At 44.1% G+C, this 27,644-nt stretch overlaps 1 protein-coding gene across 1 annotated transcript in view; it reads left to right on the plus strand.

Moving 5' to 3' along the window:
* Nucleotides 1–27,644, plus strand: part of LOC124556322 (protein C12orf4 homolog) — a 151,103-nt gene that overhangs the window by 59,242 nt on the left and 64,217 nt on the right. The window contains exon 7 of the mRNA XM_047130294.1: nucleotides 15,094–15,251. Within this exon, the coding sequence (XP_046986250.1) occupies nucleotides 15,094–15,251 (158 nt within the window). The remainder of the gene's footprint in view (nucleotides 1–15,093; nucleotides 15,252–27,644) is intronic.

The raw sequence follows: 27,644 nt of genomic DNA on the forward strand, positions 1-27,644 counted from the left end.
GGTTCTCTTTGTGGATTTTGGGTAATAGGTAGAAGGTAGGGGTACGTGGCTCAGGTGGAGTGAGTAAGTCTATGGAAGCCGTTGTGAGGCCTTGTGAGGGACCTTGGATTTTTAGGATTTTTTGCAGCTCAGTCTGGATGTAGGGAATGGGATCCTGGGTAACAGCTTTGTAGGTTGAGGTGTCGGATAGTTGACGCAGTCCTTCTGCCACATACTCCACACGGTCAAGTACAACAGTTGTGGAGCCTTTATCCGCCGGGAGTATGACAATAGAGCGGTCTAATTTCAGCTCCTTAATGGCACGGGATTCAGCTGGGGTGATGTTGGGGGTTGTCGGGATGTTCTTCAAGAAGGACTGGGAGGCAACACTGGATGTGAGGAATTCCTGAAATGTCTGCAAGGGATGGTTTTGGGAGAGGGGAGGAGGATCCCTTTGAGAAGGCAGTCGGAACTGTTCTAGACAGGGTTCAACACTGGGTCTAGTAGTTGGCGCTGTGTTTGGGTAGTGAAGTGATATTTCCAGTTGAGGTTCCAGTTGAGACTGACAGACTTGCATCTGTCATCTTAACACTTTCTCTTCTTTAGTGTTTTATATATACATAAATAAATATTTTCGTCACCAACTGTGCTAGTTTCATCTTCCTCCTATTATCTTGTTCCGTTTATAGTCCTCTTCTCTTTTTTATTTATTGATTTATTTATTCAACATTCCATAGTTTTAACGTTCGTTATTCGCTGTTTTCCAGCCAACAATCACTGCCAACAATCTCTTCCACACCTACCAGTATCATCCATTTCCGTCGATTTCTTGTTGCTGGTGATATTTTTGTGCCATTGGCTATCTTTCTCTGTCACAAGAAAATTTTTTTGGGACATTTCTGCGCCACCCGCGAACTTTTTTGCGGCACGTGCGATCTCTTCTTTTTTTTTGCGGCACGCGCGATCTCTTCTCTTTTTTTGCGGCGGCACGCGCGATCTCTTTTTTGCGGCACGCGCGATCTCTTTTTTGCGGCACGCGCGATCTCTTTTTTGCGGCACGCGCGATCTCTTTTTTGCGGCACGCGCGATCTCTTTTGCGGCACGCGCGATCTTTTTTTCGCCACTCGCTATCTCTGTTTTTGAGCAACGTGTGTTCTTTTCCCCTGATCTGGACATACTTGCTTAGTCTAGTCAACTTTTTCCGTATTTTTTCTTATTTAGTGGTCTTCCTTTGGTATTGAACATTACCAACAAAATTAATTTCTTTCTTTCTCGTCCTTCCCTCCGTGTTTTATTCCTTCTTATGATTACTATTTCAACTTCAGTTATTTAATTTCCCTACCCACCAGTTACCCACTATGTACCCTAATCCTACACCACATTATTTACATTCATTCCGGAAACATGCATTCACCGTAGCCAAACTGCAATCCCGCATACTTTTCCTCTGGTCCTGCTTAACCTTTGGAATTACCCCTAAAGGGCTTACCTTAAAAGTTCCCATCTCCGGGTGCAATTCCTCCTTCCACCAGTCTCTCCTGGGCTTCCAGAACCTTCAATCCTTAGCCTTTACCCAACTTGTCCTGAATCTCTACACTACTTCATGTAACCACCACTCCCAACAGCTCCTATCTCTCTTCAAAATCCTCCACCTCACAAACCCTTGCTTGGAGAACACACTCAGGAACATCATCCTAGAAGCCAGCTGCAAACTTGAGTTCCATGCCACACACCACCTGAAAAAACTATCCACAGTGCTAGTGCAACACCTAAGAAGTGGGGTCCCTCTCCCTATACCTCACAAACACCAACCACAACAGAACCTTCAACAAACCCCCCTCATAGCCAACAAACCTAGCCTAGCCACCCTACTCAATCTCCCCATCCCAGCACATACCCCACACAGACCAAATCTCAACTATAACCATAGTCAAATGCCACATATCACCAGTCCCAGTTCAGCCCTAAACCTCTTATCCAGATCCCTCTCTCCTCCAAAGACATCTGTTCTATCAAAAGGCTTAACCTTTAGCCCCACGCCTAAATTCAACCACACTGCCGTGGTTAAAGATCTCCTCTCATTCACCCGGAACCTCAACTGGAAATATCACTTCACTACCCAAACACAGCCCCCAAATACTAGACCCAGTGTTGAACCCTGTCTAGAACAGTTCCGACTGCCTTCTCAAAGGGATCCTCCTCCCCTCCCCCAAAACCATCCCTTGCAGACATTTCAGGAATTCCTCACATCCAGTGTTTCCTCCCAGTCCTTCTTGAAGAACATCCCGACAACCCCCAACATCACCCCAGCTGAATCCCGTGCCATTAAGGAGCTGAAATTAGACCGCTCTATTGTCATCCTCCCGGCGGATAAAGGCTCCACAACTGTTGTACTTGACCGTGTGGAGTATGTGGCAGAAGGACTGCGTCAACTATCCGACACCTCAACCTACAAAGCTGTTACCCAGGATCCCATTCCCTACATCCAGACTGAGCTGCAAAAAATCCTAAAAATCCAAGGTCCCTCACAAGGCCTCACAACGGCTTCCATAGACTTACTCACTCCACCTGAGCCACGTACCCCTACCTTCTACCTATTACCCAAAATCCACAAAGAGAACCATCCTGGCCGTCCCATTGTAGCAGGCTTCAAAGCCCCAACCGAACGTATCTCAGCTCTGGTAGACCAGCACCTCCAACCTGTCACCCGCAGACTCCCACCCTACATCAAAGACACAAACCACTTCCTAGAATGCCTCAAATCCATTCCCACCCCTCTCCCACCTGAAACCTTTCTTGTCACCATAGATGCTACATCCCTTTACACAAACATCCCACATACCCATGGTCTCTCTGCCCTTGAGCACTACCTCTCCCAACGCCCACCCGAAGATCTTCCAAAAACCTCGTTCCTTATCACACTTACCAACTCCATCCTCACCCACAATTACTTCACTTTTGAAGGCCAGACCTACAAACAAATCAGGGGAACAGCCATGGGAACCAGGATGGCTCCATCCTATGCCAACCTCTTCATGGGCCGCATGGAGGAGGCTTTCCTGAAGACCCAACAGCTGCTTCCCCTGGCCTGGTATAGATTTATAGATGACATCTTTGTGGTCTGGACTCATGGTGAAGAAACACTCCTTAATTTCCTCCATAACCTCAACTCCTTTTCGAATCTGAATTTCACCCGGTCCTTCTCCAAAACCCAAGCCACCTTCCTGGATGTTGACCATCTTGTTGAAGCTCACATCCACACCTCTGTCCATATCAAACCCACAAACAAACAACAGTACCTTCACTTTGATAGCTGCCATCCTTTCCACATCAAACGCTCCCTTCCCTACAGCCTAGGTATTCGTGGCAAACGTATCTGCTCCAGTGACGAATCCCTCAACAATTACACCAATAATAACCCTACCAGTGCTTTCCTCTCCCGCAACTATCCTCCAGACCTTGTCCGCAAACAGATTTCCCGAGCAATACATTCCTCCCCGTCCAACAACAATGTTCCTACCCCCAGACCACACAGAAGCATCCCCCTTGTCACCCAATATTATCCTGGCCTCGAAAACATCAACAAATTTCTCCGCCAGGGATATGACTTTCTCAAGTCAACCCCTGAAATGAGATCATCCCTTGACAAAATTCTCCCCACACCACCCAGAGTTGCCTTTCGTCGCCCCCCTAACCTCCATAACATCCTTGTTAAACCCTACAATATGCCCAGACTACCTTCTCTACCCAGCGGTTCCTACCCCTGTAACCGACCCCGCTGCAAAACCTGCCCCATGCATCCCCCCCACAACCACCTACTCCAGCCCCGCTACTGGTAAAACATACGCAATTCAAGGCAGGGCCACGTGTGAAACTACACATGTCATTTATCAACTGACATGCCTGCACTGCACAGCCTTTTACATCGGCATGACAACAACTAAACTGGCTGAGCGCATGAACGGACACAGACGAACTGTCCGCCTAGGAGATGCCCAATACCCAGTATCGGAGCATGCCCTCCAGCATAATTCTAGGGACCTAGGAACCTGCTACACCGTATGTGCCATTTGGCTTCTCCCACCCAACACCAGTCCCTCTGAACTGCGGAGATGGGAACTTGCACTCCAACACATCCTTTCATCCCGCCATCACCCTGGACTGAACCTACGTTAAACAACCTCACTCCCATTTACTCTTCAGTCTTATCCTCTTTCCCTTTCCTCTTTAGCCATTCACGCATCTTTTCATCCTACATAGTTGTGTTTATCTTTATACTATATACCTCTTTACTTCTGTATGCATCCTCTTTGGTTTGAAGCTGGCACAGTACTTACAGTAGAATATCTTTGGCTTCCCTCTGACAACCATGCCTCCATCCTTGCTACCCTCCCTATTTTCCTTTCCCTGTTGCTTCATAACCTGGGTTGTGAGTAACTGAATCTCCTTTCCCTTCTTCCATTTCTTTCCCCCCTCTCCTCCCCGATGAATGAAAATTTGTTCCGAAAGCTAGGAACATAAATTTTCGGTTCTGTTTTATGTGTATCTATCGGCTGTACTGAGCTGAGGTAAGTACTGGCCAGCCCCTCTCTATCTCTTTGTTAGTATTTGTTTCACATCTTTATATGAGATTTTCCATTAACTATTTAAATGTGTCTATGATACAATAGTTCATCTGAACACAATTCGTTACAAAATAGCATCTATTAAGTAATTTTGTTTTTTCACATTTTGAGGCAAAATTCGCATCTATTTCACATTTATCACAAAATGCAAATTCTTCTGGTCCCTACTGATTTATGGCAAATGATATTCCAGGCAGTGCTTTATAGGCTAGCCATTGGGTTGGAGTAAGGATTGTGTGTAATGCAATACGAAAAACACTGACCTGTGATGAGATTAACTGAAACTATAAACGTGAGATGAAAGTAGTTTCTGCCTCAAAATTGTGTTTAATGAGGATATATTAGTCAGTGTAAAACATCATGGTATTATTTATTGCAAAACCCTTTTATCATTGTGTTGAACATGTTGAGCAGCTGAATCCTGATTAGAAATGACTCTTGAAGCAGCTAAATCCGATTAGCCTTTATCTATTATGCCACAGTCACATCAAAACTAAAGTTAGGCTCCCATTTCAGTTAGTAACTAATGATGTGATATTTATTGGGAGTGTTAAAAGGTGGAACAGGCACTTTGCTTAATCCCTGGAGGTGGTGGTGGTTGTGATTTTGGAAACAATCATTATTTTATATTTGAACTTTCTGGAACATGAAAATTTTGAGCTTGAGTAACTTTTTAAATTGGAAGTTTTTGGGAAAAAAATGTTTAGGGCGAAGAGGAGAATTAACCAAATTTAGAAACACACAGCTATTTGCTCACTGAAATTTTCACATTAGTGATTTCTGTGGATCATAAATAACAAATATGCTTTTAAGCAAAGTATTTCCAGAAGAACCAAATGTGCTATTATCATTAGTAGTCTGAAAGCTATCTAGTGAATTATAAAGTTTAATTAAAATAAAGTACGATTAAGGAATTATCAATTTTATGTAATTATCATGTACGTGCAGTTACGAAAAAGAGACCAAGTAAAAGGGGGGGGGGGGGGGGGGGGGGTAGGAATGGTATAAGATTAATAAGTGGGATGATGCCAACTTTGTTACATTGCACAGCTATTTTATGATCCTGTCTTTCTTCTATTACCTCTAATTTCTAAGGTACCCACAATAGTCAACAATACTCAAGAATAAGTCGAACAAGTATATTGTACTGTTGTGGGTGAATTATCTTTCAGTAGGATTCTTCTGATAAATCTTACTAGCATCTGCCTTGTCATGGCGGTGTATATATGGTTGTCACTTAGTTACTGTGGACACATACCCGTAGGTTAGTAACTAATGATGTGATATTTATTGGGAGTGTTAAAAGGTGGAACAGGCACTTTGCTTAATCCCTGTGATGATGGTTGTGACTTATTCCAGTGATTCTTCACCAGTTGTATAGTCAAGTGATACCAAGTCTTTACTCTTACTTACACACACTACATTATACCTATTTGTGTTTTTGATTATCTACAAGTTTTTGTGCAAAGTGTAGATCATCTACCAGTCCCCCATCAGTTCAGAACAATTCCTGAACAGTTTCAACACTATGTGCAAAACAGTTTCATCAACCTTAGAGCTATAAATGTTTTGTGAGAGACAGTTTATGTATAACACAGCCAGTAAAGGTACTGATATGTATCCTTGAAGTACACTGAATGCAAATTTGCCTATGACAAAATCTTCCCATGAATAATGATGTACTCAATTCAGTTTGCTTGGAAGTCTTCAATTCAATCACTGGGCCCACATTTGAGAGGACAGCACTTCAAATCCCCTGTGGAATTCAAGATTTAGATTCTTGAACAGTTTCCTTAAATACACTCCTGGAAATTGAAATAAGAACACCGTGAATTCATTGTCCCAGGAAGGGGAAACTTTATTGACACATTCCTGGGGTCAGATACATCACATGATCACACTGACAGAACCACAGGCACATAGACACAGGCAACAGAGCATGCACAATGTCGGCACTAGTACAGTGTATATCCACCTTTCGCAGCAATGCAGGCTGCTATTCTCCCATGGAGACGATCGTAGAGATGCTGGATGTAGTCCTGTGGAACGGCTTGCCATGCCATTTCCGCCTGGCGCCTCAGTTGGACCAGCGTTCGTGCTGGACGTGCAGACCGCGTGAGACGATGCTTCATCCAGTCCCAAACATGCTCAATGGGGGACAGATCCGGAGATCTTGCTGGCCAGGGTAGTTGACTTACACCTTCTAGAGCACGTTGGGTGGCACGGGATACATGCGGATGTGCATTGTCCTGTTGGAACAGCAAGTTCCCTTGCCGGTCTAGGAATGGTAGAACGATGGGTTCGATGACGGTTTCGATGTACTGTGCACTATTCAGTGTCCCCTCGACGATCACCAGTGGTGTACGGCCAGTGTAGGAGATCGCTCCCCACACCATGATGCCGGATGTTGGCCCTGTGTGCCTCGGTCTTATGCAGTCCTGATTGTGGCGCTCACCTGCACGGCGCCAAACACGCATACGACCATCATTGGCACCAAGGCAGAAGCGACTCTCATCGCTGAAGACGACATGTCTCCATTCGTCCCTCCATTCACGCCTGTCGCGACACCACTGGAGGCGGGCTGCACGATGTTGGGGCGTGAGCGGAAGACGGCCTAACGGTGTGTGGGACCGTAGCCCAGCTTCATGGAGACGGTTGCGAATGGTCCTCGCCGATACCCCAGGAGCAACAGTGTCCCAAATTTGCTGGGAAGTGGTGGTGCGTAGGATCCTACGGTCTTGGCGTGCATCCGTGCGTCGCTGCGGTCCGGTCCCAGGTCGACGGGCACGTGCACCTTCCGCCGACCACTGGCGACAACATCGATGTACTGTGGAGACCTCACGCCCCACGTGTTGAGCAATTCGGTGGTACGTCCACCCGGCCTCCCGCATGCCCACTATACGCCCTCGCTCAAAGTCCGTCAACTGCACATACGGTTCACGTCCACGCTGTCGCGGCATGCTACCAGTGTTAAAGACTGCGATGGAGCTCCGTATGCCACGGCAAACTGGCTGACACTGACGGCGGCGGTGCACAAATGCTGCGCAGCTAGCGCCATTCGACGGCCAACACCGCGGTTCCTGGTGTGTCCGCTGTGCCGTGCGTGTGATCATTGCTTGTACAGCCGTCTCGCAGTGTCCGGAGCAAGTATGGTGGGTCTGACACACCGGTGTCAATGTGTTCTATTTTCCATTTCCAGGAGTGTAGTATAAGGCAAATGTGAGAATTGTTCCTCTCTCAGAGAAAGCCTATTTCCTTCTGCATCCTTTCCCAATCAGAGCTTGTACTTGTGTAGAGTCTCTATTGAATCCATTGTTGATGTTCTGTTAAACCGTAATGTTTCTTTAGTTGACTTGTTCAGTATTTGGTAAGCACGTATTTTATTTGTAAGCTGAAATGTGGAACTGAATCTTTTGTATCCCTCCTGGAAGGCAGTGCGTGGATCTGCTCCTGTAAATGAAGGGTAGGACGAATGTAGGAAGTGAGTTGGAGCAGGAAATGGTAAAACATGTCGGTACTGCTTGTCAAATTATAGATTGAGATTTTCACTCTGCAGTGGAGTGTGCGCTGATATGAAACTTCCTAGCAGATTAAAACTGTGTGCCGGACCGAGGCTCGAACTTGGGACCTGTGGCTTTCGCAGGCAAGTGCTCTACCAACTGAGCTACCCAAGCACAACTCACGCCCTGTCCTCACAGCTTTACTTCTGCCAGTACCTTATCTCCTACCTTCCAAACTTTACAGAAGCCCTCCTGCGAACCTTCCAGAACTAGCACTCCTGAAAGAAAGGATATTGCGGGGACATGGCTTAGCCACAGCCTGGGGGATGTTTCCAGAATGAGATTTTCACTCTGCAGCGGAGTGTGCGCAGAATCTCGGCCCGGCACACAGTTTTAATCTGCCAGGAAGTTTCATATCAGCGCACACTCCGCTGCAGAGTGAAAATCTCATTCTGGATGCATCCCCCAGGCTATGGCTAAGCCAGGTCTCCGCAATATCCTTTCTTTCAGGAGTGCTAGTTCTGCAAGTTTCGCAGGAGAGCTTCTGTAAAGTTTGAAAGGTAGGAGACGAGGTACTGGCAGAAGTAAAGCTGTGAGGACGGGACGTGAGTTGTTCTTGGGTAGCTCAGTTGGTAGAGCACTTGCCCGCGAAAGGCAAAGGTCCTGAGTTCAAGTCTCGGCCTGGCACACAGTTTTAATCTGCCAGGAAGTTTCAAATTATAGATGTTTGTTATAGGCAAAAACAAGTTAATAAATGGTTACATAACTTTACAATGATGAGCAAGCATTAGACCCGTCGTAAGTAGTGTAAAGTCTCTATATGAATCAAAGTGTCCCGGCCGTCTACTCTTGATTAAATGGGCTGACTCCAAGGCGATGCTCGTAGAGCTCCACAGTGCCGGCTAGAGGGCGCTGTCGTCGGTGTCTCGTAGTGCAAACTTACGAACTTGGACCTACGCTGTGGCATCGTTGCTATCGATACCACAGAATCAATGGCTTTTCAGCCATCAGTAAATATGTTTTTGTGAACAGACAAGTTGAGTTCCACACATGTGTTGCTTACTGAATCCATGCTGATTCCAGCAATGTGCTTTCACTCCAAAAAAAATCATCTTAATCAGGCAAAAAGTATGTTCCGTAATTCCATGGGAAACAGATGGGTAACATAGTTCCATATACTTATCCTCCAACCCTTCTTAAAGACTTCAACAACCTATACTGTTTTGAGGGTAAGTTCTTCTGTATGTTCAATTCAGAATGTAGCCAGGTACTCCATATGGTCCAGTGGCCTTTCTTCTATTGATATACATCAGTTGCTTTTCATTTTCTCATTCAATTATTTCTTTGTCATTTTTACAACCATGTGTTGGTTGAAATTCGGAACTATGCTCTCATCTTTGGTAAAACAATTTTAAAATTACAAAATTGTTTATTTCAGCCTGAATTGTATTGTCTGTATTTTTGGTGCCATTGTGCTCAATGAGAATTTAGATGGACTACTTTGATCCCTTGACTAATTTTTATGAAAGAGTAAAACTTTTTATTGTTTTTTCAATATCTTCTCCATTGCTTTTGTAGGAGAATTTTGCTGACCAGTCCTTAATTGATAAAGTATTTGTTTTTGAAATAGTCATTCCATAGCTACACTTTGTTTTTATTTATTTATGTTCAGGGGACATACAAACTGATGATAACTCTCCATATGAGAGAGGGAGCAAAGAGAAAAAAACTGAAATTGGGTGCAGTGACTTCTTTCTTATTCTTAGCAACTAAAAAGATAGGTAATAAAATAAAAACAAAATGTAGCTGTGGAACTTCTATTTCCAGAACAAAAAGCTATTAAGTTTTGTTGTCAGTCTGTTGGGTAAGGTTTTTGCCAACTGGCTTATTGCTCAGTGTGCAGTTTTTAAGCTGTTCATTCCCTCTCCATGTTCACTGGATGAAATATTCTAACAGTGGTTGAAAATGGTGAACAAATGCTTCCTATTGTGGATTACTGAATATGTTGAATGCAAATAGTTTATTTCTGTGAGAAAGAAGTCACTGCACCCAACATCAGTTTTCTGTCTTCGTTCTTTGTCTTGCAGATTTATCATCAGTTTATTTGCTCCCTGAATGTGATCATTAAAAGTTTTAGTGGCTTCCTGTGTCTGTAAATGCAGAAAAATTGTCCAAATATGGAGAAGTGAAGGTTGACAATTCCAGTTACATATGCTGCAAATTTATAGTGGATTCATTTTATATAACTGTTCTTCTCGTGAGGAATGTGGGTATTGTTTATCATCAGTGTTTTCACTCATTCGTTAATGTGCCAGTAGTAAAGGTACAATGAATTGAAATTAGTTGTGTTCCCTGGTATACCACCACATGGTTATATTTCAATGTGGAATGTGTTACTTCTTATTGTTGTATTTTCATTGCACAAATATGTCATCTGATTGAACTGTTTATTTGCATAATAAACATGTATTTTCCATCTATCAGTGGGATATCTGCTGTTACAATGATATTAGGCTACCACATAGATCATGCCAGTGTGGTGCACATGCCACTTCTGCTTCAGTTTTTCATTTATTCATGGGACAGTGTTAAAAGTGAGAAAAAGATTCAGGAGGTAGTTATAAAATGAATTAAAGAGTAGGTAGTTGTCATCTTGCTACAGGTAGTTCTGTTTTTTCTTAACACTGGAGAAATTCTGTGATAATACCACCACCACGACCACACAGGCACAAGTAACTGGTTTGACAACTACCACATGTACTTATTATTTTGCCTGCAAATGCTCAACCAAATATGTAGTAGCCAATGGGTCAGCCACTGATCATAATTTATCATAGGCAGATTGCAGTATCAGTATTTGTAACTTGACTGCAACATTATAGCAAATGTCACTGATACACACCATATAAGGGAAGACTGTGTTCCACTGGATATCCTCACCAGATTTTTATATGAAGGAGATTCATGTACAGGGATTTTAATCCGCATAAGAGAATATAAAATTTTTTTTTTTTTTTTTTTTGCACTGAGACCAAAATACACTCCTGGAAATGGAAAGAAGAACACATTGACACCGGTGTGTCAGACCCACCATATTTGCTCCGGACACTGCGAGACGGCTGTACAAGCAATGATCACACGCACGGCACAGCGGACACACCAGGAACCGCGGTGTTGGCCGTCGAATGGCGCTAGCTGCGCAGCATTTGTGCACCGCCGCCGTCAGTGTCAGCCAGTTTTCCGTGGCATACGGAGCTCCATCGCAGTCTTTAACACTGGTAGCATGCCGCGACAACGTGCACGTGAACCGTATGTGCAGTTGACGGACTTTGAGCGAGGGCGTATAGTGGGCATGCGGGAGGCCGGGTGGACGTACCGCCGAATTGCTCAACACGTGGGGCGTGAGGTCTCCACAGTACATCGATGTTGTCGCCAGTGGTCGGCGGAAGGTGCACGTGCCCGTCGACCTGGGACCGGACCGCAGCGACGCACGGATGCACGCCAAGACCGTAGGATCCTACGCAGTGCCGTAGGGGACCGCACCGCCACTTCCCAGCAAATTAGGGACACTGTTGCTCCTGGGGTATCGGCGAGGACCATTCGCAACCGTCTCCATGAAGCTGGGCTACGGTCCCGCACACCGTTAGGCCGTCTTCCGCTCACGCCCCAACATCGTGCAGCCCGCCTCCAGTGGTGTCGCGACAGGCGTGAATGGAGGGACGAATGGAGACGTGTCGTCTTCAGCGATGAGAGTCGCTTCTGCCTTGGTGCCAATGATGGTCGTATGCGTGTTTGGCGCCGTGCAGGTGAGTGCCACAATCAGGACTGCATAAGACCGAGGCACACAGGGCCAACATCCGGCATCATGGTGTGGGGAGCGATCTCCTACACTGGCCGTACACCACTGGTGATCGTCGAGGGGACACTGAATAGTGCACAGTACATCGAAACCGTCATCGAACCCATCGTTCTACCATTCCTAGACCGGCAAGGGAACTTGCTGTTCCAACAGGACAATGCACATCCGCATGTATCCCGTGCCACCCAACGTGCTCTAGAAGGTGTAAGTCAACTACCCTGGCCAGCAAGATCTCCGGATCTGTCCCCCATTGAGCATGTTTGGGACTGGATGAAGCGTCGTCTCACGCGGTCTGCACGTCCAGCACGAACGCTGGTCCAACTGAGGCGCCAGGCGGAAATGGCATGGCAAGCCGTTCCACAGGACTACATCCAGCATCTCTACGATCGTCTCCATGGGAGAATAGCAGCCTGCATTGCTGCGAAAGGTGGATATACACTGTACTAGTGCCGACATTGTGCATGCTCTGTTGCCTGTGTCTATGTGCCTGTGGTTCTGTCAGTGTGATCATGTGATGTATCTGACCCCAGGAATGTGTCAATAAAGTTTCCCCTTCCTGGGACAATGAATTCACGGTGTTCTTATTTCAATTTCCAGGAGTGTAGTTCAAAATAGTGGTACCATGAAATCTTGAGCAGTGGGGCCTTTTGAAGATTTTCTTTGAGTAACAAGTCATTTTGCAAGAAGAAGAAATTACCCAGTTTCCTGTAGTCATGCCACAACTGGAAGTTTGTATTGTAGAGATCATTGTGGGAAATCTGATTAAAAATTGATGGGAGGAGAGGACTCAAAAATTAAGGATTACTTTTCATGAGAACAGTCCAAAGTTTGCTAAATTACTGTTTCATTGTAAAATTAGGGGATTAAAGTAGAAACTGGTGTCACCTGCCCACCACCTGGACCCAAGAGACTCAAATGTACCCACTATCATACTTAGTGTGTTAAACTGTTTACCTGAAGAACTATTTCAGACTGTTCATATTAGTGACTTACATGAAACGAAGTACTTACTGCAAAGACATAAATAAAGTTTTTGTGAACTAGGAAACTAAGTGGACAGCCAAAAGTAAAATGGAGTATAAAATACCAATAATGCCTTGCATCGTTTAACATGTCTAATTAATTAAAAGTGTGTAGTGTCAGATATGTGTAAATGACTGTGTGCGTTCTATGAGATTTACGTGACATGATTGGAAAGATCAGTTAAGAATTGCATGTTCTAAAGATTTCATATATAGTACTATTTCATTTCAGTTTATGTAGAAAACAAGTTTATTACTCAGCAAAGAGAACTGAAGATGTGGCCAGGGTGAGAAAACTGTCACATTTATAGTGTACACTCTGGTATGCTTACAAGCGAGCACTGTCACATGCTACACAAACATATATAGGGTGGTCAGAAACAGTCTGAAAAGCATGTAATGGTGTTGCAGGGCAGGCTGTCCTGAGAAATGATTGTTCAGAAAAAATTACATTCATTGCACAGTTTGAGTTAATTATCATTGAAGTTAGCCAATAAGTCCATTGTGTGCACAAGTTCAAGCTGTCTGACAGAGATGGTGTTGCCAAACTTGTTCTTTGTTTGGTTTCCTAAAACTGAACAAGAGAGCGATACAAAAATTGGGCATGGGACGGTAGTGAGGATTGCACCCAAGCCGAAGGCTGAGCAGACTCATGCACTATCATCTACACTATAACAAATGACACTAATTGTATCTGACGGGCTGCTTGAATTTGCATGCACATTGGCCTAATTGGCTAAATTCAATGCTAATTAACTCATAAATGGTGCAACATACCGACTTTTTTCTTAACAATTATTTCTCAGCACGACCTACCTTGCAGCACCCTTATAAGCTTTTCAGACTGTTTCTGACCACCCTGCATATACTCTACAGGATGACATATCCCTTTAGACTATTTTCACAATGATGTCTCGTTTTCTAATGTCACAGCAGATAAAGCACCAGCCCCCCCCCCCCCCCCTCCGGCTCTGAGAGCAAGATGCTTTATGTTTTAATACAATGAATCTCTTATTGTTTGTTAGGTTCCAAATTGGTTCTACGGGATGGTATGACAGCAGTCAAATGGAAAAAATCCATTTTCTTTCTAAATTTTGTGAATTTAATGAACAGCTTTTCTTAGATCTGGCTCATAATGGGTGTTATTCCTTACCACCCAGGAATGTATTTTACTTTTTAGTCTACTAGAAGGTGGTGGTTTATTCTCCTGATTTTTGAGAGTTGGAAAATTGTCGAAAAGGCTGTAATTTTAGGAGATAATCCTAGAATAAGCTGAGTCTCAACATTTTTCTTTTTTCCTTCCTCTCCCCCCCCCCCCTCCCCCCCCCCCCTCCCCCCCCCCCCCCCCCCCCCCCTTGGTTCCATTGTGGACTGAGTACACTGGCTAATCAAACAGTATCCAGAACCAAAACCAAACAACAGCTGTATTTCAGTAAGTTCCTCTAAATTATTTACAGAAAGAGAAAAATAAATAAGAGCTGATTGAAATATTGCTGTTCTTTCATAAATAAATAATAAAAAAAGAATAAAGATCAGTTTAAGAGGAGCCTGAAAGACTTACTAGTGGCCAACTCCTTCTACTCCATTGATGAATTTTTTAATACAAACAAATGATGTATTGTATATATTCATACTATTAGTATTGTTATTTCAGCTTAAAAAGAAAGTGACATGTTCCACATCCATGAGGATCTCCTCAACATGGATCTATGGAATGAAAAACTAATCTAATCTAATCTACAAGTTTCCTCTGTGCCCTTGCTAGTACAGAAGTCCAGTTATGTGCAACAAGAGCTGTGATATCTTTGCAATGTTGATATTAATTGTTCATAATTTTGCAGAAATTGCTGCCAGATGACTCTGAAATGCCATGTCTTTGCCTTTCTTGTCATCTATAAATTTAGTGTTATTAACTGATAGCCATTGGCACTGTCCATGAAAATATTTTGCTCTACAAAGTAACAAGGCACACCAGTTTGCACTGGAACATAGCCGTACCTAGCCACAAGGTCCTCTGCAGCTGGGTCTATTGGTTGCTTTGTCCAGTAATAATTACCTCACTGTCCTGTATATTTTGAAAACTATATGTTATAAATACTTCATTACAGAGCTCACTGGGGTCTGCCAGCAGTCAACAGATTTCCATTTTCCATCAGTGGATGAGCAGCTAGAGAAAATAAAGGAAGAAGTTAAAGAAGTTGTATCGTGGCGTAATGCGCATTGGAGTCATGATCACTTAGGGACACTAACATCTACAGAACAGATGGTATGTGATATGCTTAAATTTTGTTAATACCTGATATCTTTTTGGGATGGACTATCATTGCCATATAACTACTTTTGTGGTTTTCTTTTATGTTTTGGCCTTGTCATTCATGAACAAATGTCCTGCTCTCTCTTAAGTATAGTCATTTCCTTTCCTGTTCCACTGGCAAAGACAGTGAAAGAAAAGTAATTGTCTACATGCCTCTGCATGAACCCTAATTCCCTTACCTTGATGGTCCTTACACACAATATATATTGTCAGCAGTAAACTCTTTCCATAGTCAGTTTCAAATGCCAGTCTCCAAATTTTCTCAATAGTAGTTCACAACAAGAAGTCGTCTTCCCTCTAGGAATTCCTATTCGGGTTCACGAAGCATCTCTAATACTCGCATGTTGACCGAACTTACTGCCAACAAATCAAGTGGCTCATGTTGGAGTTGCTTCAGTGTCTTCCTTAATCTGATCTCGTGGTGGATCCCAAACACTTGAGCAGTTCTCAAATATGGGTCAAACTAATGTTTTATATGTGGTCTCCAATATAGATGATCTACACTTTCTTAAAATCCTCCCAATAAACTGAAGTTCTCCCTTACTACTTATTGATTTGCAAAATTGCAGCTAGATATTTAATCAATGTAACTGTGTCTAGCAGCATACTGCTAATGCGGTATGTGAACATTACAGGGCAGTTTTTGGATAATCATCTGCATGCACTTAAATTTTTCCACATTAAGAGAAAGCTACCGTTCTTCACACCAACAAGAAATCTGTCTAGGTCATCATTTATCCTCCTGCAGTACTCAAGGGTGACACTTTCTCATACACCACAGCATCATCAGCAAACAGCAGCAGCAGGACATCACATGAGAAAAGGCAAGCTTAATTTTGCAAAAGAGATAATTTCTAAATCTTTTGTCTGAACGAAATTTATTGTATTCGAACTACCCAGAATACATTCAAGAATTCTGCAGCAAATTGATGTTATGGATAATGCTCTGTAATTTTGAGAGTCCATTCTTTCACCCTTCCCTATACACAAAAGAAACCTGTGCTTTTTTCCACTTACTTGGGACTTCACACTGGGTGAGAGATTCACGATAAATGCAAGCTATGTAAGATCTCAATACTTCATAGTACTGTCTGTAAAACCAAACTGGGATTCCATCCAGACCTGGGAAATTACTCATTTTCAGCTCTTTCGGTTGCTTCTCTACACCAGGGATCCATAATACAAGGGTTGGAACTTAAATAGCGGCAACTATTTATTCACAACTGATACAAAAGAGTTACATGTTTGCACCTGTTACTGTCCTTCAAAGTAGTCGCCAGCATTGTATAGAACCCGTTGCCAGTGATGTGGAAGGCGTAATATACCATTAGCAGAGCCTGTTCTGTTGATGGTGCGAATGGAGCGGTCTACTGCCTATCGAACCTCTGGAACAGTTCTGAAGCAAATGCCACGAAGTGGTTCCTTCATCTTCGGAGTCAAATCAGTCACAAGGGCTTAAGTCTGGGGAGTATGGTGGATGGTACAGTACTTCCCAGTCCCATTGACCGAACAGAGCAGCCACAGCTTGCGCTGTATGCGCCCGTGCATTGTCGTGCAAAATGATGGGTGGGTTGCACAGAAAGTGAAGCTGCTTCTTTCGCAAAGCTGGTTGCAGGTGATGCTCCGAAAACGAACAGTAATACTGTGACCTGATGGTCTGCTGTGGAGTAATGCAATGCATTAGGATAACACCATCACAGTCGTATATGAGAATCACCATACTTTCGTCTTTCACGGCAACCCACAATGACGCCATTCGTTGGATTGGTGTTTCAGTTTTGGCTTGTACGATGTGGCCCATGTCTCATCCAGTGTTACGATATGGTGTAAGAAAGCCTCTCCTTCGCACTCATAGCGCTTCAAGTGCATCTGTACAGCGTCGTAACGCATCCATTTCTGCATTTCTGTCAAGTCATATGGAACCCACCGTGATGCAATTTTTCGCATGCCCAGGCATCCCTTCAGGATGTGAAGCACAGTTGTATGCGCTAATTCGGTTTCGTGGGTGAGCTCACAAATCATATGGCGTCGATCACTGTCCACTGATGCAGCCACAGCATGCACTACTTCTTCAAACACACTAGGACGACTTGCCCGATGCATGTCTACCACAGTTTGCCGACCACTTTTTTCGCTTTGTAATAGATGGCACTGTAATAGCCACAAACATATGGCTCACAATTTTAGACGAACAGTTGGTAACAGGTAGGTTTTTTTAAATTAAAATACAGAACGTAGGTGCATTTGAACATTTTATTTCGGTTGTTCCAATGTGATACATGTACCTTCGTGAACCTGTCATTTCTGAGAATGCATGCTGTTACAGCGTGATTACCTGTAAATACCATACAAATGCCACATAAATGCAATAAATGCTCAAAACGATGTGTGTCAACCTCAATGCATTTGGCAATACGTGTAACGACATTCCTCTCAACAGTGAGTAGTTCACCTTCCATAATGTTTGCACATGCACTGACAATGCGCTGACGCATGTTGTCAGGCGTTGTCGGTGGATCACGATAGCAAATATCATTAAACTTTCCCCACGGAAAGAAATCTGGGGACGTCAGATCCAGTGAACGTGTGGGCCATGGTATGGTGCTTTGACGAAGAATCCACTTGCCATGAAATATGCTATTCAATACTGCTTCAACCGCACGCAAGCTATGTGCTGGACATCCATCATGTTGGAAGTGCATCGCCATTCTGTCATGCAGTGAAACATCTTGTAGTAACGTCGGTAGAACATTACGTAGGAAATCAGTAAACATTGCACAATTTAGATTGCCATCGATAAAATGGGGGCCAATTATCCTTCCTCCCATAATGCTGCACCATACATTAACCCGCCAAGGTCGCTGATGTTCCACTTGTTGCAGTCATCGTGGATTTTCCGTTGCCCAATAGTGCATATTATGCCGGTTTACATTACCGCTGTTGGTAAATGATGCTTCATCACTAAATAGAACGCGTGCCAAAAATCTGTCATTGTCCCATAATTTCTCTTGTGCCCAGTGGCAGAACTGTACACGATGTTCAAATTGCTGGTGCATAGAAATATGGTACGGGTGCAATCGATGTTGATATAGCGTTCTCAACACCGATGTTTTTGAGATTCTCGATTCTCGCGCAGTTTGTCTGTTACAGATGTGCGGACTAGCCGCAACAGCAGCTGAAACACCTACTTCAGCATTATCATTTGTTGCAGGTCGTGGTTGACGTTTCACATGTGCCTGAACACTTCCTACTTCCTTAAATAACGTAACTATCCGGCGAACGGTCCGGACACTTGGATGATGTCATCCAGGATACTGAGCAGCATACATAGCACACGCCCGTTGGGCATTTTGATCGCAATAGCCATACATTTGTGACTATTACAGCACCATCTATCACAAAGCGAAAAAAGTGGTCCAGCTAAAACATTAATATTTCTTTATGTACTACGTGAATATGTAATAAAAAATGGAGGTTCCTATTTAAAAAAACACAGTTGATATCCGATTGACCGATGGCAGCGCCATCTAGCGTGCTAACCATAGTGCCATCTGGTTCCCCCCTTCAAGCTAAACAAGTTTCGTTCCTTGTAGTTTTTGTGTTTGATGCTCATTTTGTGAGATATTTGGCCCGATCACGATCAATGGGCCACCCTGTATGTGCACTGCGAGTATCCCAGGCATGTGTCAAAATTAAAGTTCACACATGAACCACACTTCACAACAGCAGTGTCCTCGCTGGTGGAACTGCGGAACTCGGATGTCATCTGTGTTGCCAGTTGCCGCGGTTGTTGGCACATTCTTTTGGCTTCAATTAGAACAAACCATGGAGATGATGGGATTTCATGCACTGTCCAACTGGTAGTCATTATCAGGGTTCAACAGATTATCTGCCAGGCGTATTTCCACGTATTCTTTAAAAATGTAGTCTCAAAAATATGTAGCTGTGGTCAGAGTCGCAGTTCTGTCATACCAACTAAACTTCTGAAAAGTGTGGAAAATTTGACAGAGGCTATAGAGAAATGACTGTAACTTATTTTCTGACGGAGGGAGAATTGTGAAACTGGTGATTTTCAAATGATATGTGACATGTCCATATTCAGACAGTGTAGAAAATTAAGGTTAGTGACCTTGACCTTTGACTCTGAATGTTTTGAAACATGTCACTTTCAAAATTAATGAAAACAATATAGTTGCATCCTCACATTACATTATAAAGCATAGTGAAAAATCAACTTGAGATGGCATTTGGATTAGGAGATATAAATTAATACTGTGTGATGCAATAAAGTAATACAAATTGTATGCAGACTCCATCAGAATGACATAAAGCACTGAAAGGAATGTTAACTGTTGAAGAAGGTTATGCATTAGCAATGCACAATAAGGTAGCAATGTCAACAGGTCAGCAGCAATCATTTGTAATATGCAAGGTAACAGACTATGACCTCTGACCTTCAACGAAGCAAAGCATCACATAATCATCCCAGCCAAACACGTGTGGAAGACATGGCAAACTGGCTCAGATTTACACAAACAAAGTTGATGACAAATGTATCATCAAGACTTATCTTACCTCAACACTGGGTAGCAAGATATAACACTGTTTGTGCATCTTTTGGTGGAAGGACATATGCGTAGCCTGTTGCCGTTCTCACATAATGTTTTGTAAGTATGTCCTTCTTGACAACAGTAAAGGAATCAAGTGTCTCGGGGTATACAAATGAAGGTGAAGGGTCTTAAGGATGTAGGTTGCTAATTTTAACCATGCTGTTTATCATCATTAACATTCGAAAATTGTACAAGCCACCAGTGACCTTTGTACCTGAATGCAAAAATTCTGTTATCTCACTTAGGTATGAGTCTTGTTGGATCTGTGTAAAAGAGGCATTTCTGTTGTGTTGCTTGGATGGTGTGGAAATAACACAGTTTAACATAAGGGTATCTGCAATTGGGTGAATCTGTACAAACTGTTCTTGAACGAGAGATTTTTTTCAATATACTCACTTTTAGTTTTATGATTAAAGTGACACCCTGTAATGTTCTCACAACACCAGTCAGAAAATTGTCTGGGTGTCATTATGTGAGAGTTTTAGATGCACTGCAGACTGGCATGGGCAGCAAGTCTCTTCATGGTACCACTGATACAATCACACGGTCCTTTGCCATTCCGATAATGAAAAGATGAAAGATATGGTTATAAAATTCGTAAGGTTTTTGTACTAGGCTGCTGTATCATCTTCCAGTCCTCTTGTCAGAGTGCATTTACACAACACAAATAGTAGTTAACAATTAAGTTCCTGTCTTTGAAGTGAACAGAAATGTAAGTCCAGTGGACTGTAAAACATGGAAAACTAAATCCCAATTTCTAGTCAGTGTATTGGTTCATAAGGAATTGAATGTCTAGTTACACATCAATTAGGGTTGGGCCAAAGTACCCAAGTCCAGGAAGTCCATGATGTAGAGGCCAAGTCTCAATGTAGCTCGAAGATAACTGGATGCCCAGTGACAGAATGGGAGAGAAAATTCTCATCAGTAGGTAGGCTGGCATTGGACAACAGATCATGGCCTGACTGCAGGAAAGCTTCTTCTGGATGAAGAATCACAACAGCAGTCAGTGCAATTGCCAAGAGAACTTCCCTTGCTTTCTTCAGCTGTGTGCCAGCCTAAATGTTGCTGAAGCATCAGGATAATGTGGGACATATTTTTGAGCTTGTGATCCTGTGGAAGTGAGTAGGTTTGTGGTGACTGCAGCCCCTTGTACCGAGCCCACTGCTGCCTGAGCTCTTAAATTGCAGAGTTGTTTCCTTACCAATGTGGCTCCTATGACTTGTGGCATAGGCCACCTGCAATGTAGTGCTGTTATGCTGGAGGGCTATGAGTCTCAAGAGGTTCGTATAACCAGTTGCCAGCAGATAGCACACTCCTGCGTATGTCATTAAAGAATGTTTACCGGAGCCATTCTCACATATTAACAGATAAACATTTTGGCTGTGCAGGATTAAAAATGACCTGATCAAGACAGTGTTTATACATGTTAAGTTGACAGTTGGCATCATGTGTCAACACTTCCAATCTGGAGGTTTCCAACATGAGCTTCTCATGTTGGTGAATACTACAAAAACACACACTATGGGTACCAGTTGCACCAGCCAGCACACTCTTCTTGGGTCTCAACTAGCAAAATTTGGATAATCGTATTTTCAGTCCTGAATGTTAATGTTTGAATGCTTGATGCAGCTCACCCACATTTCCCAGCACTAGTCATTTTTGTTTACAAACTGGAACCATTTTCCTTAACAGAAACAAAATCCTCCTTCCCAGGCAAACAGCAACTTATATCTTCTCTGTTGTTGAATTCTGTGACAGGGTTCTTAATGTGTTAAATTAGAACATGTCTTGGGTATCGGATTAGGAATTGGTAAGATACCTAGTTTTTTGATTAATTTGAAACTGTCAGAATTCAGTCTCCATTTAACTTTCCGTTATTTCCACATTACTGCTTTCAGGCCTTCTGGCTATCTTCAGATCATTTGTTACAGTTAATTAGTAACATGTTGAGTATGGAATTGAAAATGAAGTTTATGTATAATCGTGAAAACCTTCATACGCTATATGGTGTTTCAGAAAATACTGTTTTGTCTATGTGGATAATTTGAAAATGGGTTCACGTAGCCCAAAACTAGTTGTCAGTTAAACAGAAAGTGAATCTTGCAACTTCCACTGTTCCAATATTGAACTGGTTAACACAAATTGCTGTCCTGCAATTAATCCACCATATTGCAAATTCATAAATTGGTTAATTTTAGCGACTGCCCAACTCAGATGATCCAGTTGCTGACCAGTTCAAAGAAAACTTACCTATCATATCAAATAGGTACCCCACTCATACAATTATAGTTCATAGTGACTTCTACCTACTGTCAGTATGCTGGCAAAAATACAAATCTGGTGGTAGGTATAAAACATTAGAAAACATACCAAGTGCTTTTTCCAAATATTATTTTGAGTAGTTAGTTAAGGAGCTCACTAAAAGTGTGAATTGTTTCAAAAACATATTTCAACACTTACCAACAAATAATCCTGAGCTGATAGAGAGCATCTTGAGGGACACAGTAATTAGTAACCACAAGGTCATTTGAGTGAGACTGACCACCACAACATCCAAATCCACCAAAAATATATGCAAAATGTCTCTCTTAGGTTGGTGCATAAGTTAATAGTGTTCTCCTATAAGTTTAATAACGATAACATATACACATAATGGCCCCCCAGGGGGCTTGCCGCTCTTTGGTGGGTTCATGCTCGTCTACCACGGGGCCCCAGTCTTTGAAGCACCTTTTCCCTTCCTTCCTGCATGTCTGTCCTATTGCAGTTCTTTTTCCCTTCCCTTGGGAAACATGTCTGGGCTGTTTTTGGAAATGTAATCTGCAGTTTTGGTAGTCAGTATCAGAATAGAATGAAATTTTCACTCTACAGCGGGGTGTGCACTGATACGAAACTTCCTGGCAGATTAAAACATGAAACTTCCTGGCAGATTAAAACTGTGTGCCGGACCGAGACTTGAACTCGTGACCTTTGCCTTTCGTGGGCAAGTGCTCTACCAACTGAGCTACCCAAGCACAACTCACGCCCTGTCCTCACAGTTTTAATTCCGCCAGTACCTCATCTCCTACCTTCCAAACTTCACACAAGCTCTCCTAAGCCATGTCTCCGCAATATCCTTTCTTCCAGGAGTGCTAGTTCTGCCAGGTTCGCAGGAGAACTTCTGTGAAGTTTTGGGAGGGTGGAGACGAGGTACTGGCAGAATTAAAGCTGTGAGGACGGGGCGTGAGTCGTGCTTGGGTAGCTCAGTTGGTAGAGCACTTGCCCACGAAAGGCAAAGGTCCCGAGTTCAAGTCTCGGTCCGGCACACAGTTTTAATCTGCCAGGAAGTTTCAGTATCAGAATACTCTCCACTGCTCCTTGTTTTCTTCCTTTGTTCACCTTCTCCTATCCTTCCTCTGCTTCGGCATTTGAGGGCCCTCTTTTTCTTCCTCCCTGTGTGCTCCTGAAGGCCGGCCCATGCCTCTGACATGTGACAGGTGACTGGGTAACGTGTAATTCCCTGCCCCTTGTCGACAGGTAGGGTTCACACAAACCCCCTGGTACAGGGCGGACCTAGGGAGGAGTGATTGCCTGGGCTGTTACTTTCCTAAATTGCTGATTGGTCCCCCTGTCAGGTGTTTGGAAGGTGTGACCTGAGGGGTAAACAGCCACCTAAGGCAGGGGCGCCCCTTCTGAAGGGGGCACCCAGTTGGAAGGAGCACTCCGTTGGAGGCGCTGTCAATCATGGGGGATTTTCTCATAATGGGCCAATCATCTTCACAGTCAACGGCTACGAAACATCAACAGAATGAGGCTAACGATTCAAAGACCCTCCCAGCTGCACCACAGTTCCTCGTGGTTTCATGTACTGAAGATGTTTTGTCCTTTGCTACGGTAAATTTGTTTATTATTCAGAGAGGTGTTGATGCAGTTGCTGGCCTTGTGAAATCCTGCTCTCATTTATGCACTGGTACTTTGCTTTTTGAGACTACTTCTGATTCTCAAGTGCAACAACTGCTTGCAGCTTCGGTTATCCGTGGCTATCCTGTTCATGTTGAGGCCCATCGAACACTGAGTTCTTCATGTGGTCTTATTTACACTAGGCTGCTCGATAGTTTGACCGAGGCAGAAATCCAAACGTACCTCTCAGATCAGGGTGCTATTGACATCCATTGGGTGATGAAAAAAGTAGATCCCTCCTTAGTGCTCACACGCACTCACTTTCACACTTTTGACAGAGTGGTTTTTCCATCAAAGATCAAAGCAGGTTATGAAGTTAAAACAATCAGACCGTACATTCTGAACCCAATGCGCTGCTACCAGTTTCATCATTACAACCACACTTGAGAGTCCTGTTGACACCCAGCCAAACATGTAACCTGTGGTAGGGATGCTCACGAGGATGATTGTCTGCCTCCTTCTCGCCACTGCATCAACTGCAATGGCGACCATGCTGCCTCCTCCTGCGATTGTCCCATGTATCTCGATGAGCGGACTGTCCAGGAAATCCGGCTGAAGGAAAAAGTTTCTTACCCAGTCGCTCGCAAGTTGTTGGCTAGACGGAAATCCTGCATTCTACTATCGGGCAATATCTCTCTCCGTGATGGACATGGCCACGCAGACATGCAACCTGAAATTTATCACCACTGTTGTGGAATCACCCAGTGTCATGGTAGCATTGCCGTCTCCTCCTCCAGCTGTGCAACACGCCACCAAACTTGCCTAACAGGGCAAAGTCACCAGCTACACTACTGGCAGGCGAGAAAGGACAGAAGGAATACTCCCTTGAAGACTTCCTAAGTGCCTCCAGCCAATCAACACTTGAGTCTTCCTCTGTTAACCGGAAAGGCTTGAAAAAGTCAAAGGCAAATGGTCTTCTCCTTCACTGACTCTAATAGCCCCTTCGACAGTGTCGCCATGTGATACCATCGCTTGGCTGACCTCCGTGTCGCTGGTACACACCACCGACTGTTTTTGTGCCCTGGACTCCGCAGGCCAACAGCAAACGAATGCCGATGCTTCTGTAGACCACATGGAGCAGGATCCTCCTGCCTCCGTGCCCTGTAGCAGTGAGTCTTCAAAGGCTGTGACTTGGCAGCCACCAAGGTCACACCCCTTCAATTTTCCCTCATCATGACTCTCCTCCCATGGAACTTTCACGGACATTGATCCAACAAAGAGGATTTACAGCTGCTCTTTGAATCACATTGTCCATTTGTTGTCTGCCATCAGGAAACAAAATTGCATCCTCAAGACTGCTCTGAGCTCTCGCACTTCTTCCTGGTCAGTTTTGACCCTCCCCCCCCCCCCCCCCCCCCCCCAACCAATGTCGGCATTCCATCTCATGTAGTCGTCGTGCTTCTCATACAGGATAATGTTCAAACTCAACCCATCTCTCTGACTACCTGCCTTCAAGCTGATGCAGTTCGCCTTTGTCCTTCTGTCATTCGATTTCACCAGGACAGACTTCCTCCAGCTTGTTGGGCATCTGCCTCACCCCTTCTGCTGCTTGGTGACTTTAATGCACACCATGCCCTTTGGGGTTCTCCCAGAACCTGTCTGAGAGGTGCCCTCTTGGTTGACCTTATCAATCAATTTAACCTCTTCTGCCTTAACACAGGAGCACCTGCCTTCCTTTCTGACTCCTCGCGCACCTATTCCCATTTGGACCTATAATTCTGCACTGCCTAGTTTGCCCATCATCTTGAGTGGTCTGTTCTCTCTGACACATAATCAAGTGACCATTTCCTGTGTGCTATCTGTTTGTTGACTCCTACCCCAATCACATGCACATCCAATTGCAGGCCAACTGGAAGCTTTACTCCTCCTTGGCAACCTTTGATGAACAACATTTCCCTATTTCCCCTTATCACTGCAGAATGTTCATTTCCTTACACTTACTCTTTCGTATACTGAGGGGTGCCGTGACACAATTCGTGCTCTCCATGTTTTTAACCGTCATCCTACGATGGCAAACTGGCAAAGTGCATTCATTATAAACAGTTACGTACACAGTGTCATTGCGTTCGTGGGATAGCAAAAAAGCTAGCTGGATTTCATTCACTAGTTCTTTAAACAGTTCCACACCCTCTTCCGTCATGTGGGTCAACCTCCAACGGCTCTCTGGGACCAAGATCCATTCCCCAATTTCCGGCCTGATAGTAGTGGATGATGTCATTCTGGCCCCTGTTGCTATGTCCAACATCTAGGCCCACAATTTTGCAGAGATTTTGAGCTGCTCCTACTGTCAACCTGCCTTCCTCCATTGGAAACTAGTGGAGTCATCTCGAACGATGTCTTTCTCTTCTCAGAATCGTGAGTGCTACAATGCTGCCTTTACTATGAGGGGGTTTGATCATGCTCTCAGTCCATCCCGATCCTCTGCCCCAGGGACAGATGCTGTTCACATTCAGATGTTGCAGCATCTTCTCTTGTGGGCAAGCACTTTTTGCTTGATACGTACAACTGCATGTGGGCAGAGGGCACGTTTCACAGACACTGGCATGAAGCCGTCGTCATCCCCATACCTAAGCCCAGTAAGGACAAACACTTTCCTTCTAGCGACCACCCCATTTCTCTCACCAGCTGTGTTTGCTAGGTGATGGAACATATGATTCATGCCCAGCTGGTGTGATGGCTTGAGTCTCACAATTTACCAACCACTGCACATTGTGGATTTTAAGCACAGCATTCTGCAGTTGACATTGTCATCACTTTGTCCACTCATGTCATGAATGGTTTTCTGCGGAAGTCCCAAGACTGTGTCCATATTTTTCATTTTGGAGAAAGCCCACGACACCTGCTGGAGCATTCGTACCCTCTGTGTTGTGGCGTAGCAAGACAGCCACGCCACGGAAGTAGCCAAAAGGCACGCGCTAAGCTCACGCAGATGGGCGTGAGGTCTGAAACAGGATACGTAATGAATGCTATAAAGAAAAGTACGTAGCTTCTGGAATACTTAACTTTAATCCATACTTGTGGTACATCGCTCTTGACGATAAAAGTGAGACTCTGTAGATACATGCAATGTTACTAATGGCGCCTTGCTAGGTCGTAGCCATTGACTTAGCTGAAGGCTATTCTAACTATCTGCTCTGCAAATGAGCGAGGCTTTGTCAGTGTGCATCGCTAGCTACGTCGTCCGTACAACTGGGGTGAGTGCTAGTCCGTATCTCGAGACCTGCCTTGGGGTGGCGCTCGGTCTGCGATCACACAGTGGCGACACGCGGGTCCGACATGTACTAATGGACCGCGGCCGATTTAAAACTACCACCTAGCAAGTGTGGTGTCTGGCGGTGACACCACACTCTGTACTCTCTCTATACATGGGGCTTTCATGGCTGCCTGCTCAGTTTCCTTCAGGAATTTTTAAGAGACCAAGTTTTCAAGCTATGTGTGGGTTCTGCCTTGTTGAACACATGTATCCAGGAAAATAGTGTGCCTCAGGTTTCAGTCCTGAGCACTGTCCTCTTTGCTATCGCCATTAACCCTATAGTGGTCTGTCTCCCGCTGGGCATCTCCGGCTCCCTTGTTGTTGATGATTTTGCTATCTGTTGCAGTTCTCCACAGACTTGTCTCATTGAGCAGCATCTTCAGTGATGTCTCGATCATCTTTACTCACGGAGCACTGACAATGACTTTCATTTTTCCACTGTCAAAACCATTTGTATGAATTTCTGGGTACTTCCTGGGGTGCAGATCGAACTACCCTCCTCCATTTGTACTGGTCCCTTGTCCGTTCGAAACTAGACTATGGGTG

This window comes from Schistocerca americana, chromosome X (genome assembly GCF_021461395.2).
Source record: "Schistocerca americana isolate TAMUIC-IGC-003095 chromosome X, iqSchAmer2.1, whole genome shotgun sequence".
Taxonomy (NCBI): domain Eukaryota; kingdom Metazoa; phylum Arthropoda; class Insecta; order Orthoptera; family Acrididae; genus Schistocerca; species Schistocerca americana.